General features: G+C 24.9%; 2 protein-coding genes across 18 annotated transcripts in view; one reads left to right on the plus strand and one right to left on the minus strand.

The window, feature by feature from the left end:
* The window catches only part of LOC124949138 (regulating synaptic membrane exocytosis protein 1), a 173,747-nt gene that overhangs the window by 48,455 nt on the left and 106,596 nt on the right, over positions 1-18,696 (plus strand). The window lies entirely within an intron of this gene.
* On the minus strand, positions 9,895-11,202 carry LOC124949139 (chymotrypsin inhibitor-like). The gene is made up of 3 exons (XM_047493777.1): positions 11,061-11,202; positions 10,276-10,388; positions 9,895-10,140 (listed from the first exon to the last, which is right to left on the minus strand). Exons 1-3 carry the CDS (start codon positions 11,107-11,109, stop codon positions 10,060-10,062), a joined length of 243 nt encoding a protein of 80 aa, XP_047349733.1. The 5' UTR covers positions 11,110-11,202; the 3' UTR covers positions 9,895-10,059.

Genomic DNA, 18,696 nt, shown 5'->3' on the forward strand with positions numbered 1-18,696 from the left:
ACAGAGAAATATATATTTACATTTCTATTTTACTAATTCAAGATTGACGATAATCGATTCGTTCGAAAAATAAATTTTGACTTTTAATTTCCAATTTTTTCTTCTTCTTCTAGTATTTTTTTTTTTTCACTTCTTTTTCATGTTTATTCGATCGATATTCATTTGATCGAGAAATTTTTTTTTTATTTCTTTTTGTTTTTTTTTTTTTTTTTTTTTTTTTTTTTTTTTTTTTTTTTTTTTTTTTTTTTTTTTTTTTTTTTGATAACCTTTGAACTTCGGAGCATTTAACCGTGAATTACGTTAATTGCTCTAATTCAAAGCAGAGAGAGTGGGTTTCAAGTGTACTACCTATGGAAGAGAACGATGGATGAATGTAAAGGAAAGGGACGGGAAGGGAATGGAAAGGGGAAAAGAGGAAGAGGAGGATAAGGAGGAAGAGAAGGAGGAGAATGGAAGAAGTCATAGAAAGTTTTCTAGACTGTTAAAGGGCGAGCATTATTTCATTATTCATTAAGAGTCAAACATTAGCTTTTGTGACATGAATGTGTCATCGATGAACGATGAAAACCTTTTGTCTTTAACACTTTAACTTATAGAAGTTAGTTCCGATTCGGTTCTCTCTTTCCAATTGCATTTAACTGTTTCGTGACAATGAACCATCTCTCTTTTTCTCTCTCTCTCTTCATCTCTGTCACTGTCTCTGTCTGTCTCTCTTTCTCTCTCTCTCTCTCTCTCTCTCTCTCTCTCTCTCTGTCACTGTCTCTGCTTGTCTGTCTGTCTGTCTCTCTGTCTCTCTCTCTCTCTTTCTCTTTCTCTCGCTCTTTCTATCTCTGTCTGTCTTTCTATTTAACATTTGCCCTCGATTCATATTTTTACTCATGTATATATATATATAGAAAGAGATATATACCTACTTATATATGTATTGGAGAGTTTCTAACTTGTCGTTTAAATTACATATAGATTAAGTACTATTAATATTTGATAATACACTTCTATGTTCCATCTTGATATGTCCAACGTAATGAAATTGAATAACGTTTAATACAATGACATGATGTATTATGATATTAAAATTTTTTTTTTTTTTAATATTAATTAATTAATTAATAAATACATATTAATTATTTAAATTATTATGCGATATTAATTAATTAATACATTCGTAATCGTTAATACATATGATCGAAAGTTTAAATAAATATAATAATTGTTGTAAATAATGAAAATTTTTAATGTTATCCGATGTAATGGTTACTTCGAATATCTTAATCGAGTATAATGAATGAAAATAATTTTCATCCGATTATCTTATAAACACGCTATAATTTTTCTGATCTTCTGTAAATTCTAATGGCAATAAAATTTTCAACGAATAATACCTTTACAAAGAGTCGATTGATTTTTATGGAAAATAAAAAAAAAAAAAAAAAGAAAAAAAAATTAGAGTGAAAATTGTCGAAACATTAAAAACAAACGAAAAAAGAAATAATGAAAAAAAGAAAAAAAGAAAAAAAGAAAATATAGAAATAATATCTATCAAATAGAAAGTACAGAATAATGTCGTTTATTCTCGCCTAAGGGATATTCTAAGGAAGTTTAGATATACATATATATATATATATATATATATGTATATCTAAACTTCCTTATATATATATATACCGTACTTAACTTTAGGTATCATGAAATCCCGTCAACTGTTATACACACACTCCCGAAGGCCGAAGGCGTAGAGCTCCCTCAGGAATCGAGTTTATCTCAGCACCCGACGCTTAATTACAACGCGTAATCGTATTTTGATTGCGTCTTGGGTAGGCCGCCTGGAGACAGATAGAGAGAGAGAGAGAAAGAGAGAGAGAGAAAGAAAGAAAGAAAGAGAGAGAGAGAGAGAAAGAGAGAGATGTATAGAACGACGAACAAGTAACTTAAAACAACAGCAAGAATTTCTGGAAAGTTAGATAGATGATTGTCTCCAACAGAAATGATATCCTTTAAGAAGAAAATAATTGATAATTCGACGTTTAGAGAAAGAAATAATTCATATTTATCGTTAGTATCATAATTACTGAAATGAATATTGGAAAATCCGAACGTAGAATTTCCATAAGTTTCATGAAAAATATCTATAAATAAATATATATATATATTTCGTATATTTTCATTTTGTTTGAATTTATTATAATATTTGTTAGTGTATGTTTTTATATGTTAAAATATGTTAATTAATTAGGCAGACAGAATTCTTATTAATTATTTTAAATATTTCTTTTCTATAAGGAAATATTATATATAAAATTTGTTGTTTTTTATTTTATTATAATTATTCTATAGGATAGTAATAAATATTTCATATTATATAAAATATATTTTTTTTTATATAAATATATATATATATATATATATATATATTTATTATAAATATATATAAAACATTTTTCTCTGCATGTATATTTCTTCCTTATATTATTTTCAATAAAACAAAATAACAATAATTATTTCCCAAATAAATGTATTGAACAAATGAAAAATAGCAAAAAGAAAATAATAGAATTTGCAGATAATATGAATGTTTCAAATTTTAGCAAACTTTTTATTCATTGCGCTTGAATCAATTCTTTTTTATTTATTTTTTTATTTTTATTCTTTTTCTTTTTCTTTTTTTTTTTTATTTTTCTGTTCTTTCATAAACGTAAACGTAAATCTTGAAAAAAAAAAAAAAAGATATTTCGAATTCGTCCCGAATCCTATCGTATTTCAAAACATATATATATATATATATATATATATATATATATATATATATATATTCGGCTAACAATGTGAATAAGAAGAAAATAAATTTATTTCGTTCACGGAAAATCTGTCTGTTCGTGTTCGATATATGCATTCGATAGTTATCGATAGGAAGAAAGGAATCAAAGAGATCGGTTATTCACAGTCAAACGAACAAACGAACGAACGATATCCATTATCCGTCGACGTTCTATCGTTTATCTTGTCTACTAATGGAAAATAAATGCTCCGTTATAACGCAATTCCTTCTCGAGAACTTTCTATGCTTTTTAGTTCTTTTTTCTATTTTCTGTCCATATAGAATGAATTAGATTCTATTAATTGTCTTACGTCAGTCAAGGATTAATTTAAAAAGAAAAGAAAAAAAAAAAAAAAATAAAAACAGAAAAACAGAAAAAAATAGAAAAATAAAAGAAAGAAAAAGATATGAAAGTTCTAATATAAAACAATTGTTCGATAAGTAATTATTTTATAATAATTATAAGAATAATTTAAACAATTTTCTTTTTATAAATTATATGTAAGATCTACGTTATTATAATATTATGTGGATAATATTATCGATATGTTATAATATGATATATAGATTAGAATATGATATATATATATATATATATATATCATATTTATATTATATGGCATTATAATAATTATATTTTATAATATAAATATTTTACGTTATAAAAATATTATTATTATAATAAAGATATTATTACTATTTTTATATCGATGCCATTATCTTATTATGAATATTATTATTAACTTATCTTTATAATAATTATAATATCATTTGAATAATTCTTTTTTATATAATATTATATTATGATATATATATATATATATATATATATATATATATATATATAATATTATGAACATTATTATAATTATCTTTTAATAAGAATAACCGCATAAAAATTTTTCTTTATTTAAAATAATTCATTTATTATTTTTGAATAAAATGATGCGATAATTTTTATTAATTAATTCATTAATCTTTCTTATTAATGTTTTTGTTTTTTTCTCTCAATCTTTCAATATTTTTATTTATTTATTTATTTATTATTATTATTTTTTTATAATAATCTATTTCATTAATGAACTGTCTTTGTTTTCAAAATATACTATTGATTATAATGTATACATTGTAGTTCTCTCCCTCTCCCTCTTTCTCTCTCTCTCTCTCTCTCTCTCCCCCTCTCTCTCTCTCTCTCTCTCTCTCTCTCATTATATGCCATCACATTAATTAAAGCTGTCTATAAGCTATAAATACATATCCGTTCGTTGCACGCATTCGTGCATTGTGTATACATACATACATATACACATATATATGTACAATACAAAGACAAATAGAAATGTATATACGATGTATGTATGAATATCGTATGGATATGTATGTAGGAATATATATATGTACAATTATCAATAATCCATGAAACGCATTATAACTATTTATGTATCAATGTATTTTACGAATATCTATTTTGACGTGAAATGGCTGGTGTTTAATTTTATTCAACATCGTGTGCTCCATAACTGACCTATTTTCAGAATTGGTACTAACTTAAATAAACCAACGAATATGACTTCTTAAATCGGTAAAACCAATTTATAGAATTCGTCATTCGTAATGGAAATGTAGGGTATCGATATGTCGATATGAGATAGTTGCATTACCTTTCGATATATTACATTTTTATCTTCAAATTTCTTACAATTTTTTCTTTTCTTCTTTTTTCTTTTTTTAAATTGAACTTTTTTACCTATGTACAGTCAGTTATAATTATATTGAAAAAAGAGGATATATATTATTATACGAGTATAGAAAAAAATTATATATACATTTATTATCATTATTATTATTATTATTATTATTATTATTATTATTATTATTATTATTATTATTATTATTATTATTATTATTATTATTATTATTATTATTATTATTATTATTATTATTATTATTATTATTATTATTATTATTATTATTATTATTATTATTATTATTATTATTATTATTATTATTATTATGATTATTATTATTATAATGATGAAATTATTGTTTATTATCACAGATAAAAAATAATAAAATTATTCGATGTTTCTTACAATGAACAAATTCTCCTTTGCTTTTCTTTTTATTTATTTATTTATTTTTCTTTTTTTCTTTTTTTATTTTCTAATTGATAAAAAATAACCGAATTATTATGAATCTTTTATCATCAATAAAAAAATGATGAGAATATTATTCCTTATATCATTACTGATAAATGTTAAAAAATAATTATCGTAGATATTTTTTTTGGTAATTGGGGGGGGGGGGGGGGGGGGGGGGGGGGGGGGAAACATACGATTTATTACCTTTGATAGAAAAGAAAAATCCAATAAAAAATCAATATAACTATTATATCTAAAATTAGATATAGATGAAATAATTGAGATCGATGATCGTTAAATTTTTTTTTTCTTCTTTTTTTCTAATTTTTGCGAATGCATTTAATCCTCGATCCTTCGTGTTTTCGAACATTTAATAAGAATCAACGACTACAACGGAGCTCCTTTTACACGCTCCCTAGAAATCCCGCTCGTAAATCGTTAAAAGCGAAGGCGAGACCCATTCGCAATAACAATGAAATTCGTCCCTTCCGACTATTTTCTTCATCCTTTCTCTCCTCTTCACAAAAATGGAAGTGGAAACTCGAGAGAGAGAAAGATAGATAGATGGATAGATAAAGAGAGAGAGAGAGAGAGAGAGAGAGAGAGAGAAAGAGAGAGAGAGAGAGAAAGAGGAGGGAAGAGAGAGAGATAGTGGGAGTGAGTGTGTCCACACAATGGATCGAATTTAACGATCTAATTATTTCAAATTAGCTTGGTAATAAATACTCCCCGTATGAAAAGATCAAAGGTTAATATGGGCAAATTATTTTAAACGATAATATTTTTATTTATATATGCTTATATATATATAGACATATATAAATTAATATAAGATGATACAATATAAAAATAAAATTACACACACGTATATATATATATATATATATATATATATATATATATATATATTTTGCCCACCTACATATCTGTCTATATTAATATTCACATTTGTTCATATTTATATACCACATTCTTAGTTCATATATATGTATACATAGATGTATACATATGTATTTTCACGTATATACGTTTCTTCCATGATCTATAGAAAATTTACATAGATACGTGTTTGTCTATCTTCTTTATTACATGTATATATATATATATATTTTTTTTTTTTTCACATACTTACATATATCTATGTGCATTGTATATGTATTCACATATGACTTTATATGAGTTTGTTCACCTACATAAGTTTCCGTTGTTTTGTTTTTTCTATCTGCAATTTTTTTTTGTTTATTCACGTTTATTATGCACGTCCGCGTCTCTCTCTCTCTCTCTCTCTCTCTCTCTCTCTCTTTGTATGTGTGTACATTCATGTGTGCATGTGTGTGTGTGTGTGTGTGTGTGTGTGTGTGTGTTTAGAAAGAACGTAAACACCTGAAGCGAGTGTATTTTCTACGTATATATCGTCGTACGAATATCAAGTTTACATAGAAAGGAAGAAAGAGAAAGAGAGAGAGAGAGAGAGGGAGAGAGAGAGGTTGTCGAGGGCGGGACGAGGAAGGAGAACAATCCTCTGTAAGGAATAAGATACTGTATATCACAAATTGCGTTTATTTTGACATCGGTTTAACTGCAAAATAGATATCGTTATCGTCTTGGGAAAAGTCATTTCACGGATTACCATTTAATAATTTGAACTGGATTAATGTAGTTTTTATATCATAATACACTCCTTAACATTATATAGCAGTCAGTTTTCATTAGATATGATTTCGATCGCAAATGATCGCTATTACTATATAAACATACAAAACGAAAAAAAAGAAACAATATAATTTTTTAAGGAAAGAAGAAAAGTTAGAAACACGATTTGATTTATGAATAAATTTTAAAAAAATTTTACTTACTTCAGCACAGATTTTATGTGGATCATTATAGTTCTCATAATCGATCCTATGATAGGATCGATTAAAAAAATAAAAAATAAAAAAAGAAAGGAAAAAAAAGGAAAGTAGAGAAGAAAAAAAAATTATAATGACTTTCATAAATCGTAAAGATTATGAGTAAAAAAGAAAACAAAAAAAGCATGTTTAGTTGCACTTTGTAATCGAATCAATTAAAAATAAACAATTTTCGATGAAATAATAATTGAAGTAATAAATATATTGCTATATAATCATATTTTATTATTTTCTATGTGCGCACGTGTGTACATGTGTACGTGTGTGCATATGTGCGTGTATGCATATGTGATAAAGCACACGATATTCCATATCTTTAAATCCATATGGAATGTAATATCCCTAAATAAACGTTCGCTGAAGTTCTTAATAATCTTTCTAACATTCACATGGTAAAACGCATTTTCCTTCTTTGTTCAATATATATCCTTGTTTGCATACACATTTTCTTAAACATATCTACAAAATGAAAAAAAAGAAAATATTATATATACATAATCGAATAAATAGAAACAATTTTATTTTTTTAGGAAAGAAGAAAAGATAGAAAACGATTTAATTTACGAAGAAATTTAAAAAATTTTTACTTACTAAAGGACAGGGTTTAGGTGGATCATTATAGTTCTCACATGTGACAGGACATGCGCTAGCACATTCGGAACAAACAGCGTTAGGTCCGCAATTGGCTGACGCGAAATCTATACCTGTGTACATACGAAAATAATATCGTGTGATTAATTGCACCGTCATTTCTCCTCCCCTAACCACCATAAAAAAAATGTTTTTTCTTTAATTCGGCCCAGAAAAAATTAAAAACTCATTCTTGAAGTATATTTCGTGCAGTGATTTTTAGTTTTACATTATTAAATTGTAGTCTACGAAATACGAGGGGCGAGATAGGGAGCTAGGAACATAAAGGTTTTGTACAAATGTATGTCAAAGAAAGTTACGAGACAGTTTAGAAAAAAAAAAAAAAAAAAAAAAGAAAAAATAATTTTTTCTTAGACAACAGTAAACTTAAATACTTGCAACGTAAACGCGATGTTAATCTAAATGAAAGAACGATTAAAATATGTATCGAAATTTTCGAAACTTAATTAATTGTCAAACTCTAAAACTGTACGATAACTACTATAACTACTATACGTGTAACACTACACGTATTGACTTGTACGTCAATACGTGTACTATTAATATGATTTAAGAGTTAGAAATATTGCCACACATTTATTTTTTTCTTTATTTTATTTTTTTCAGAGAGAAATCAATATTTTTTTATAATGACAGTATATTTTGTGTAAAAAAGAAGAAAAAAAAATTGAGAAACAAGAAACTAGTAATATACATTTTGAAATATTGTATTTCAAATATATTTAATTGTAAACTTACATGCGATATATAGGGAAAGTAGAAAGATGCTCGTTGAAAGGCGATACATGACGATTTAGAACTATTATATTTAATTGATAATATTTTTTTCTAAATTCTAATCTATCGGAACGGTCGTTCGTTCGGAACTATAGAATTTATATTAGCAAACCCTACTTTTTATCTTTGGATATGTCTTATCATATTTATTTTATAGGTAACCTATTGTATAACGCTTATAAATGCGGTTTCGATATAAAGAGGTTCATAAATTTAAAACATTATTTACTTACATACATACATACATACGTACATAATGCTAACTAAGGTTTTATATAACTTATTCCTAAGCATTCCTATATATTGGCATAAATATGAAGTATCAATTTTTTTCTGTCCATTTACATCAAAGAAGAATAGAAATATGTCTTGTATGTACCGATACTTCCTAGAATATATATATATATATGTATATATATGTATATATGTTTCTTTTTTAATGTGTCATCTTTCTTTTTTTTTTTCTTGCAGCTGCTTATAATAATTTTTTCAACAATATAAAAATTTCATGTTTTTTAATTTTTTGATTATAAAATTACCAATATCATACATATATCGCGTAATAAAAATTAAAATTCCATGAAATAAAAAAATCATAAAATGAAATAATATTTATACATATATATATATATAAATTTTATAAATATTATAATTTTAGACATATACATATATACATAGATATCATATAAATTATCTAATAAAAACATTAAAATTTTTTAATGAAAAAAAATCCATTAGACAAAATATAATTTCATAAAATAAGAATGGTAAATAATTTTATAATTTAAATAATAATATAAGCTACGATTTATTATAGTGAACGTAAATATATTATTTCTATCTTTGATCTCTCAGATTCATTTATATATACATACATACACTTTTATATTTTTGTCCTACTTTCTATATAGTTCGATTTTAAATTTAGAATTTATCTTGTAATACGAAAAAACTCTCGAATAAGTAGAGTTATAAATCTTTTATATCGTTTCGATCATTCTATCTATCTATGTCTGTCTCTCTATCTATGTCTCTCTTTCTCTCTCTCTCTCTCTCTCTCTCTCTCTCTCTCTCTCTCTCTCTCTCTTTTTATCCTTTATAAGTAATCTGTAAAGTTTCGAGAAAACGAAGGTATATAATTAACCCTTTGAGTAGTCAATTTTTCTATGACAAACTAACTTCTAAAACGTTATAGAACTATGAACGACAAAAGGTCTCTCTCTCTCTCTCTATATATATATATAGATGGATAGATAAAAAAAAAATATTATTTTTTTAGGAAAGAAGAAAAAGTAGAAACACGGTTTGATTTATGAATAAATTTTAAAAAAATTTTACTTACTTCAGCACAGATTTTATGTGGATCATTATAGTTCTCATATGTGATAGGATCGATTAAAAAAATAAAAAAATAAAAAAGAAAGGAAAAAAAGGAAAGCAGAGAAGAAAAAAAAATTATAATGACTTTCATAAATCGTAAAGATTATGAGTAAAAAAGAAAACAAAAAAAGCATGTTTACTTGCGCTTTGTAATCGAATCAATTAAAAATAAACAATTTTCGATGAAATAATAATTGAAGAAATAAATATATTACTATATAATCATATTTTATTATTTTCTATGTGCGCACGTGTGTGCATGTGTACATATGTGCATATGTGTGTGTGTGCATGTGCGATAAAGCACACGATATTCCATATCTTTAAATCCATATGGAATGTAATATCCCTAAATAAACGTTCGCTGAAGTTCTTAATAATCTTTTTAACATTCACATGGTAAAACGCATTTTCCTTCTTTGTTCAATATATATCCTTGTTCGCATACACATTTTCTTATACATACCTACAAAATGAAAAGAAAATAAAATATATATATATACATAATCGAATAAATAGAAACAATGTTATTTTTTTAAGAAAGAAGAAAAGGTAAAAACACGATTTGATTTACGAATAAATTAAAAAAAATTTTACTTACGTCAGCACAGATTTTAGGTGGATCATTATAGTTCTCACATGTGATAGGACATATGCTACCACAATCGGAATAAAAAGAGTTAGGTCCGCAATTGGCTGACGCGAAATCTATACCTGTGTATATACGAAAATTATATCGTGTAGTTAATTGCACCTGTCATTCCTCCTCTCCCACCCTCCATAAAAAAAATTTTTTTTCTTTAATTCGTCCTCAGAAAAAATAAAAAACTCATTCTTGGAGTATATTTCGTGCGACGATTTTTAGTTTTACATTATTAAATTTTAGTCTACGAAATAGGAGGGGCGGGATGGGGAGCGAGAAACATAAAGGTTTTGTACGAAGGTATGAAAAAGAAAGTTACGAGACAGTTTAGAAAAAAAAAAAAAAGAAAAAATAATTTTTTCTTAGACAACTTAAATACTTGCAACGTAAACGCGATGTTAATCTGAATGAATGAATGATTTGAATATGTATCGAAAGTTTCGAAACTTAATTAATTGTCAAACTCTAAAACTGTACGATAACTACTATAACTACTATACGTGTAACACTACACGTATTGACTTGTACGTCAATACGTGTACTGTTAATATGATTTAAGAGTTAAAAATATTGCCACACATTTTTTTTTTTCTTTATTTTATTTTTTTCAGAGAGAAATCAATATTTTTTTATAATGACAGTATATTTTGTTTAAAAAAGAAGAAAAAAAAATTGAGAAACAAGAAACTAGTAATATACATTTTGAAATATTGTATTTCAAATATATTTAATTGTAAACTTACATGCGATAGATACGGAAAGTAGAAAGATGATCGTTGAAAGGCGATACATGACGATTTAGAACTATTATATTAAATTGATAAAATTTTTCTCAAAATTCTAACCTATCGGAAAGGTTGTTCGTCCGGAACTATAGAATTTATGTTAGCGAACCCTACTTTTTATCTTTGGATATGTCATATCATGTTTATTTTATAGGTAACCTGTTGTATAACGCTTATAAATGCGTTTTTGATATAAAGAGGTTCATAAATTTAAAACATTATTTACTTACATACATACATACATACGTACATAATGCTAACTAAGGTTTTATATAACTTATTCCTAAGCATTCCTATATATTGGCATAAATATGAAGTATCAATTTTTTTCTGTCCATTTACATCAAAGAAGAATAGAAATATGTCTTGTATGTACCGATACTTCCTAGAATATATATATATATATGTATATATATGTAATATGTTTCTTTTTTAATGTGTCATCTTTCTTTTTTTTTTTTCTTGCAGCTGCTTATAATAATTTTTTCAACAATATAAAAATTTCATGTTTTTTATTTTTTTGATTATAAAATTTCCAATATCATACATATATCGCGTAATAAAAATTAAAATTCCATAAAATAAAAAAATCATAAAATGAAATAATATTTATACATATATATATATAAATTTTATAAATATTATAATTTTAGACATATACATATATACATAGATATCATATAAATTATCTAATAAAAACATTAAAATTTTTTAATGAAAAAAAATCCATTAGACAAAATATAATTTCATAAAATAAGAATGGTAAATAATTTTATAATTTAAATAATAATATAAGCTACGATTTATTATAGTGAACGTAAATATATTATTTCAATCTTTGATCTCTCAGATTCATTTATATATACATACATACACTTTTATATTTTTGTCCTACTTTCTATATAGTTCGATTTTAAATTTAGAATTTATCTTGTAATACGAAAAAACTCTCGAATAAGTAGAGTTATAAATCTTTTATATCGTTTCGATCATTCTATCTATCTACGTCTGTCTCTTTCTCTCTCTCTCTCTCTCTCTCTCTCTCTCTCTCTCTCTCTCTCTCTGTCGCTCTCTCTCTTTTTATCCTTTATAAGTAATCTGTAAAGTTTCGAGAAAACGAAGGTATATAATTAACCCTTTGAGTAGTCAATTTTCCTATGACAAACTAACTTCTAAAACGTTATAGAACTATGAACGACAAAAGGTCTCTATGTATATATAATATATATATAATGTAAAGATAAAGTAAATTATCAAATGGTGTATTAAAATATTTGATAGTTAATCGATTGGTTTATTATTTTGACATAAAATTTCTCTATATACTGTATATATCATATTATATATATATATATATATATATATATATATATATATATATATATAATTATTTGTTACATATTAATGATATATGTATAAAATTATATTTCAAGCAACAATTTAACATAATATCACTGTGTTATATACATATATATTTTTTTCTGAATTTATTTGACTGAAAGAGATAGAAGGTGGAGTAAAACTAAAAACAAACAAAAAAAGAAAAATAGAAAGAGAAAGAGAGTTAGAGTTAGAGTTAGATAAATAAATAAGATAAATAAGAACTATCTGGATCTGATGAAAAATATTTAATAGAAAAACATTTAAATATCTTTGCATACATACGTAGACGTTAATGTATCTCGAGATATATCTCAAACAAACGATTTCTTTCGATTGTTAAAGAGTAACGGAAAAAAAAAAAATATTACTAACAATTTTGAAAAACTTTAACGTCATTATGTCCTTCGGATAAGACTGTTCGTTAACAAACTTTGATCGATATTGACAAGCTGTCTTCGTTCTAAGTCAAAGCTCGTCGTAGCTCGATTAAACTTGGCAGCTGCGTGTACTCGAATGGAATTCTGAAACAAAGCTACTGACATGCAACGTGAGAGAGTCGGAGAGAGAGAGAGAGATAGATAGATAGATAGATAGATAGATAGAGAAAGAGGGAGAGAGAGAGAGAGAGAGAGAGAGAGAGAGAGAGAGAGAGAGAGAAAGAGAGAGAGAGAGAGAGAGAGAGAGAGAGAGAGAGAGAGAGAGAGAGAGAGAGAGAGTGAATGAGTGAATGAGTGAGTGTTTCTATGACACCCGTTACATTGCGTGCATCAAACGTTTGCATAGAGGGTTAATTTAATTTCCCGTCGGCACGCCCTAACGTATATATGTACGTTCAGAATGTATACGTGCGTATATGTAAGGGGTGAGTCAAAAGTATTTAAATCGATTTTAAAAATCAATTATCATTTTTTTTCTCTTTTTTTTTTGCTTTTATTTCTTCCATTTTTTTCTTATTCCTTTTTTTTCCGCAAAGGTTTTTTTTTCCTTTTCTTTTCTTTTTTTCTTTTTTTTTTTTCTTTTTCTTTTAGACCGATTTAATATCAGGAAATTGATAGCTAAGCAAGATAAGCTAAAAGACTCGTAGTTTTTTTTTTTTTTTTTCTTTTTTTTTTCAGTAATCTGAAAGAAATATTAATTGTAATAAAATTAATTGAATAAATAAAAAGTTCGTGTAATTTGAATTTACTAAATCGTTAAAGAAAAATATTTGGAGCACCCTGTTGTTTTGTATTGTGTGTTTATGTGTGTGTATGTGTGTGTGGATATATATATATATATATATATGTATATATCTATGTAGCTTTTAAAATGATTTGAATTAGAGAGGATGGAAAGGTTGATTTTTCAATTTCATTTTTTATTCAACGATATATTATCTAACATGAATCTAACCTTTTCTAATACTTTTCTTTGATATTTTCTAACATGTTATCGAAAGATACTTTCGTATTTTTTTCTTTATACTCGCTTTCATTTCCGATGTACTTATTAATTAATATATATACATTCATGTATTTCTCTTATATGCGTATATGTATGTACGTAGGTATATATTCATGTGTAGGTGTACATTATTTCAGTTTACACGTGGACTCTCTTCGATCGTTATTTTTAAAGCACACGTAACATCGTCGTCGAAGTGTTTTAGCACTTCTATAATAATCGTAATATAATTTTATTATTAACGATCAAAGATATATTTTTATACTAGTAAATGTCATTGATATTTTAAAATCTGTTCTATCGCATTTTTTATAATGATCCTCGGGTTAAGACGGAAGACATTGAATTTTTATAGAATATTTTCTGTTTTTTATCAATGGGATTATATATAGGAAATTATTTGGATTAAAAATTATTTATTGATTATATTCGGATAAAATTGATTATGCAATTTGTATTGTATTAATTCTTTTTTCTTCTGTTTTAATATTAAATTTTTAAAATTAATGTTACGTCTTTTTTTTCGTTTTCTGTTTCTTTTTTTTTTTTTTAATGTATTTTGAAACTAATTTGTAGAATTGGCATATATATGTCAAATTAAGGTGAAATTAATTATGTATAAATATTATTATTTAATTTTTAGTGTTATTATTTATTTTCAATTGATTAATTTTCTAATTAATATTAGATTTGGAAACATATATTGTTTCTCTTCTTTTTTAATTTTTTGTTTTAAAAATAAATTTTCAAAAAATTTGCATTTCTGTATAAATCCAAATTAAATAAAATCGATTATTATATGGTAATGATCTTACACGTACACACATATATACATATACACATACACACACACACACACACACACAAATATTTTTGATATGTTTAATAAAAATTATTTTTTTATACACATAATTATAACATTTTAAAAATAATATTTTTAAATAAGTAATCAAACACATTCTAATATGTGATTTTAGCTACAATTATAAATTACAAAATTTAAATAATAATTGACATTTTAAAACGATTATCATTTAAAGAAAATTTAACGCAGATTAACAAAATATTTTCTTCTTTCTAAAACGATTAATTTTTTTAACATATTTTCTATTTACATGTATATATATACAAAACCTGATTTGTAGAGTACCAATTTCGGTGATTAATGGAGGAGAATCGATCAGCTCCCGGTGAGCACAGCGGCTAATAATCGTTCAACGAGAGTTCTATGAAGTAGTTATCGGTGCCATAATCGATGCTCGACCCTCCATTAATCGACTCTCTAACTCTACGAATGATAAAACAGTATGGTTGAATATCATCCAAAAGTACTCACTTATGTACTTACTAACCATAATTTATATATATATTATATATATTTATATATATATATATAAAAATTATTGTGTTAGTAGTTATTAAATTTATTCAACGTCGAATCTAAACTAAAATAATTTCGTAATTTTTTAATTATTGGTATTAATTATATATCATATATGTATGTCATATGCATTTATATATCAACAATAAATACTAAAATTAATTATATATTACTGTAAGTTAAATTTTTTTCCAATGTCCAAAAAGGAAAATAAATTAATTATAAAATTGTTTAAAAACTTTTGAATTATCATACTTCACATATTAATTTATTTTATATTAAACGTATGAATTAATTATCTTCCAAATTGAATAAATTAGTTCTAATACTTTTGTATATTGAAATGTTTCGTTATAACTTTTTAATAATCATATCATATTTTTAATATTCACTTATATATACTAACCGAGTATTTACATGTATTGGCTATGTCGCAAGGAATCTAAACAATCTAAATAACATTGCAAGTATTTAGATTGATTTTGAAACTTTGAACACATCAATGAATTTTGGATTTGTGTTGAAAATTCTAATACAATAAGCCATATTACACATATTATATTGACTCAAGTAAACAATTTGAATTATGTAATTATAAAACATGCATATGTGTATATTATATAATTCATATAAATATATGTTATAGACACACACACACACACATACATGTATTATATAGATATAGTTAATAACAGAATATATACTAAGTTATATAACCATTTATCGATTATTATTTAATATAACATATGATCAATCACAAATATTTTTTTTTCATTAAGTATAATAATAATAATTTAATTAAATATAATTAAATCATAAATATGAAACTTTCAATCAAGTTTTCCACTATAATGAAATTTTCTTCTTTTTCTTTTTTATTTATTTATTTATTTTTTGTTTTCTTTTTTTCTTTGTTATTTTTTTTTTTTTTTTTTTTTTTTTTTTTTTTTATTGTTAAACTCGTTGAAGCGACAAAAAAATCAGATGTCAGATAGGTTACGAAGGCTAGAGGAAATCAAACTTGACTTGTTTGTCAGACTGATTCCCTTTTTCTCTCTCTCTCTCTCTCTTTCTTTCTTTCTTTCTCTATCTCTCTTTCCCTATCTCTCTATCTATGTCTTTCATTCTGACACTTGGTTGGCCTTAGCACATGTTCGATCGAGGGTGTCGAGTGGTTACTGCTTAAGGGATGAAACGGGTTGACTGACAAGCATGGTACCCATGTTAGCACGCGTTTATACGCTAATGTTAGCACGATCTATCGCTTTGTGTTTACTTTGACTACCAACTGGTATCTGTCTATCGGTCTTATTGGTTAAACTGTGCTAAATGTTACGATCGAATTGCTTAAGTATATATGTACATATATACATATGTACATACGTATACGTCAATTATATGATAATAATTATTTTTACATTATGAAGTTATCTTTTGTCAAAATTTATTAATCAATTATTATGAAATTAAACGCCGGTATAATTCGATTTTGTAATTTTTTTTTCTTCCTCTTTCTTTTTTTTATTTTTTTGTTTTTTTATTTTTTTTTTTTGCATACGTAGTTTTACATAAACACGTAATATATAAATATATCTAATAGAAAACTTGTTTGATTAGAAGAAATTGTATAAAATATTTTTTAATAATTTTTTATAAAATATATTTTAATATATATTAATTGTATAAAGTACTTTTTTTCTTCCATTAGATATTATCTCTTTTTGTGTCTCTATATTAATTAAAGAAAATTAATTATTAATCGAATATATTAATTAATAACGTATTTGTAGTTTTATTTAAAATAAATAGAAAAAAATATATATTTCTTTTAAATACTATTTCAATTAAAAAAGTAAAGAAAAAAAAAAAAAAATTAAAAAAATAAAAAAAAAATAGCCTTTGTAAATTTACCAGGAAATTTAATTAAAACGCAGAGTGTACCGAAAGTTTCAAGATAATATTAAATATCAATTATTCTTTTTTCAAGATCTTCCGGGCTAATTCTTTTATTCAGATAAGAAGTAAAACTGCACGTCTAATTCATGAAACGTGAAATTGCAAGCTTAAAAAGAATCCCGAGAAAGAAGAGTAATTAATTTCATAATGCAACTATCTTTTGTTACCCATTTAGAAACTCTAGGGCCATCCTTTAAAAGCGAACGAATCTTTTTTGTCTATATTTATTTATTTGTATTTTTTAATCTTTTAAATTTTTTCTTTTTTGTTTTTTTTTTGGAAATATATTTTATCCTCGTTTCCTTATTTAATCATCGATTTTTAATCGAAAGTATTATATATTTATTTTAAACGAGATCAACTTGTTAATTAATGTAAACTTCGAAAGAGATTTTAAATTTGTGGTTTACGTAATGGTGATTAAAAAAAAAAAAAAAAAAAATCATGAAGAAAAAAAAGAAGAAGAGTTGATCTTAAAATGAGAGAGAGAGAGAGAGAGAGAGAGAGAGAGAGAGAGAGAGAGAGAGAGAGAGAGAGAGAGAGATCAACCTTAAGAGTAAATTACAGTTTAACAGGCAAAAGCTTTGTTCGCTTTGCCTGGACACGTTCGGGAAACTCAACAAGTAGTCAGCAAAACGAGTAGAGTTGATGCTCAAGCGAAAGACGCTTAAGGTTTGTCTGTATTATACAAGGAGTTTGCCCGTTGTATATAACCCTCGTTTACAAATTGAAACCAAATTTCTGTCCCATCAATCTTCTTGAATAGGATCATTTATCAGTTTGCCTTAACACATGTGATAAGTTATACATTTATACATAATACGCTCTACTTGTTTCATTTGTTTTTTTTACATGGACGTATATATATATATATATATGTGTGTGTGTGTGTGTGTGTGTGTGTGTGTATGTGTGTGAAGGTATATAATTTAAATAATAAGAAAAAATTTTTTTGATTTCTATAATTGAATTATGTTGTATTATATAATAAAGATACAATTAATTTATTCGTTTCAAATTTATGTGTATTTTTTGTTTATATTTTCTTTTTTTTTTTTCATGGAAATCTTTCTGTAGTTTTATATATATATATATATGTATATGATTTTATTTTTTTTCATTTTTTTTTTTGTTTTGTTAAATTCTCTCATATTTTTTTTTTTTTAATAAGATCGTCTCTTTCTGACGAAGTTCTGTGATAATTATATATTTTATTATAATTATATGCTCGTTTTAATAATTCTTTAAAAATAATTGATGGAAAATGTCTGATTAATTAATAAGAAAAGAAATAAAAAAGAATATATTGGAAATTTTGTAAGAAAAATTGAAAAAATCGTTAAACTTCCGATCTAATCGGAAATGAAATTTTTCTAAATATATATTTATTTTCTTTTATTGCATCGAATAGAAAGATATATTGAACTTGTC

This window comes from Vespa velutina, chromosome 5, assembly GCF_912470025.1.
Source record: "Vespa velutina chromosome 5, iVesVel2.1, whole genome shotgun sequence".
Classification (NCBI taxonomy): Eukaryota; Metazoa; Arthropoda; class Insecta; order Hymenoptera; family Vespidae; genus Vespa; species Vespa velutina.

Excerpts from the sequence above, each read along its gene's own strand:
- LOC124949139 (XM_047493777.1), bottom strand. The coding sequence starts at position 11,109 with ATGTATCGCCTTTCAACGATCATCTTTCTACTTTCCGTATCTATCGCA. Across the intron at positions 10,389-11,060 it reads ACTTTCCGTATCTATCGCAT|GTATAGATTTCGCGTCAGCC; the intron begins GTAAGTTTACAA and ends GTATATACACAG. Across the intron at positions 10,141-10,275 it reads CACCTAAAATCTGTGCTGAC|GTATGTATAAGAAAATGTGT; the intron begins GTAAGTAAAATT and ends TTCATTTTGTAG.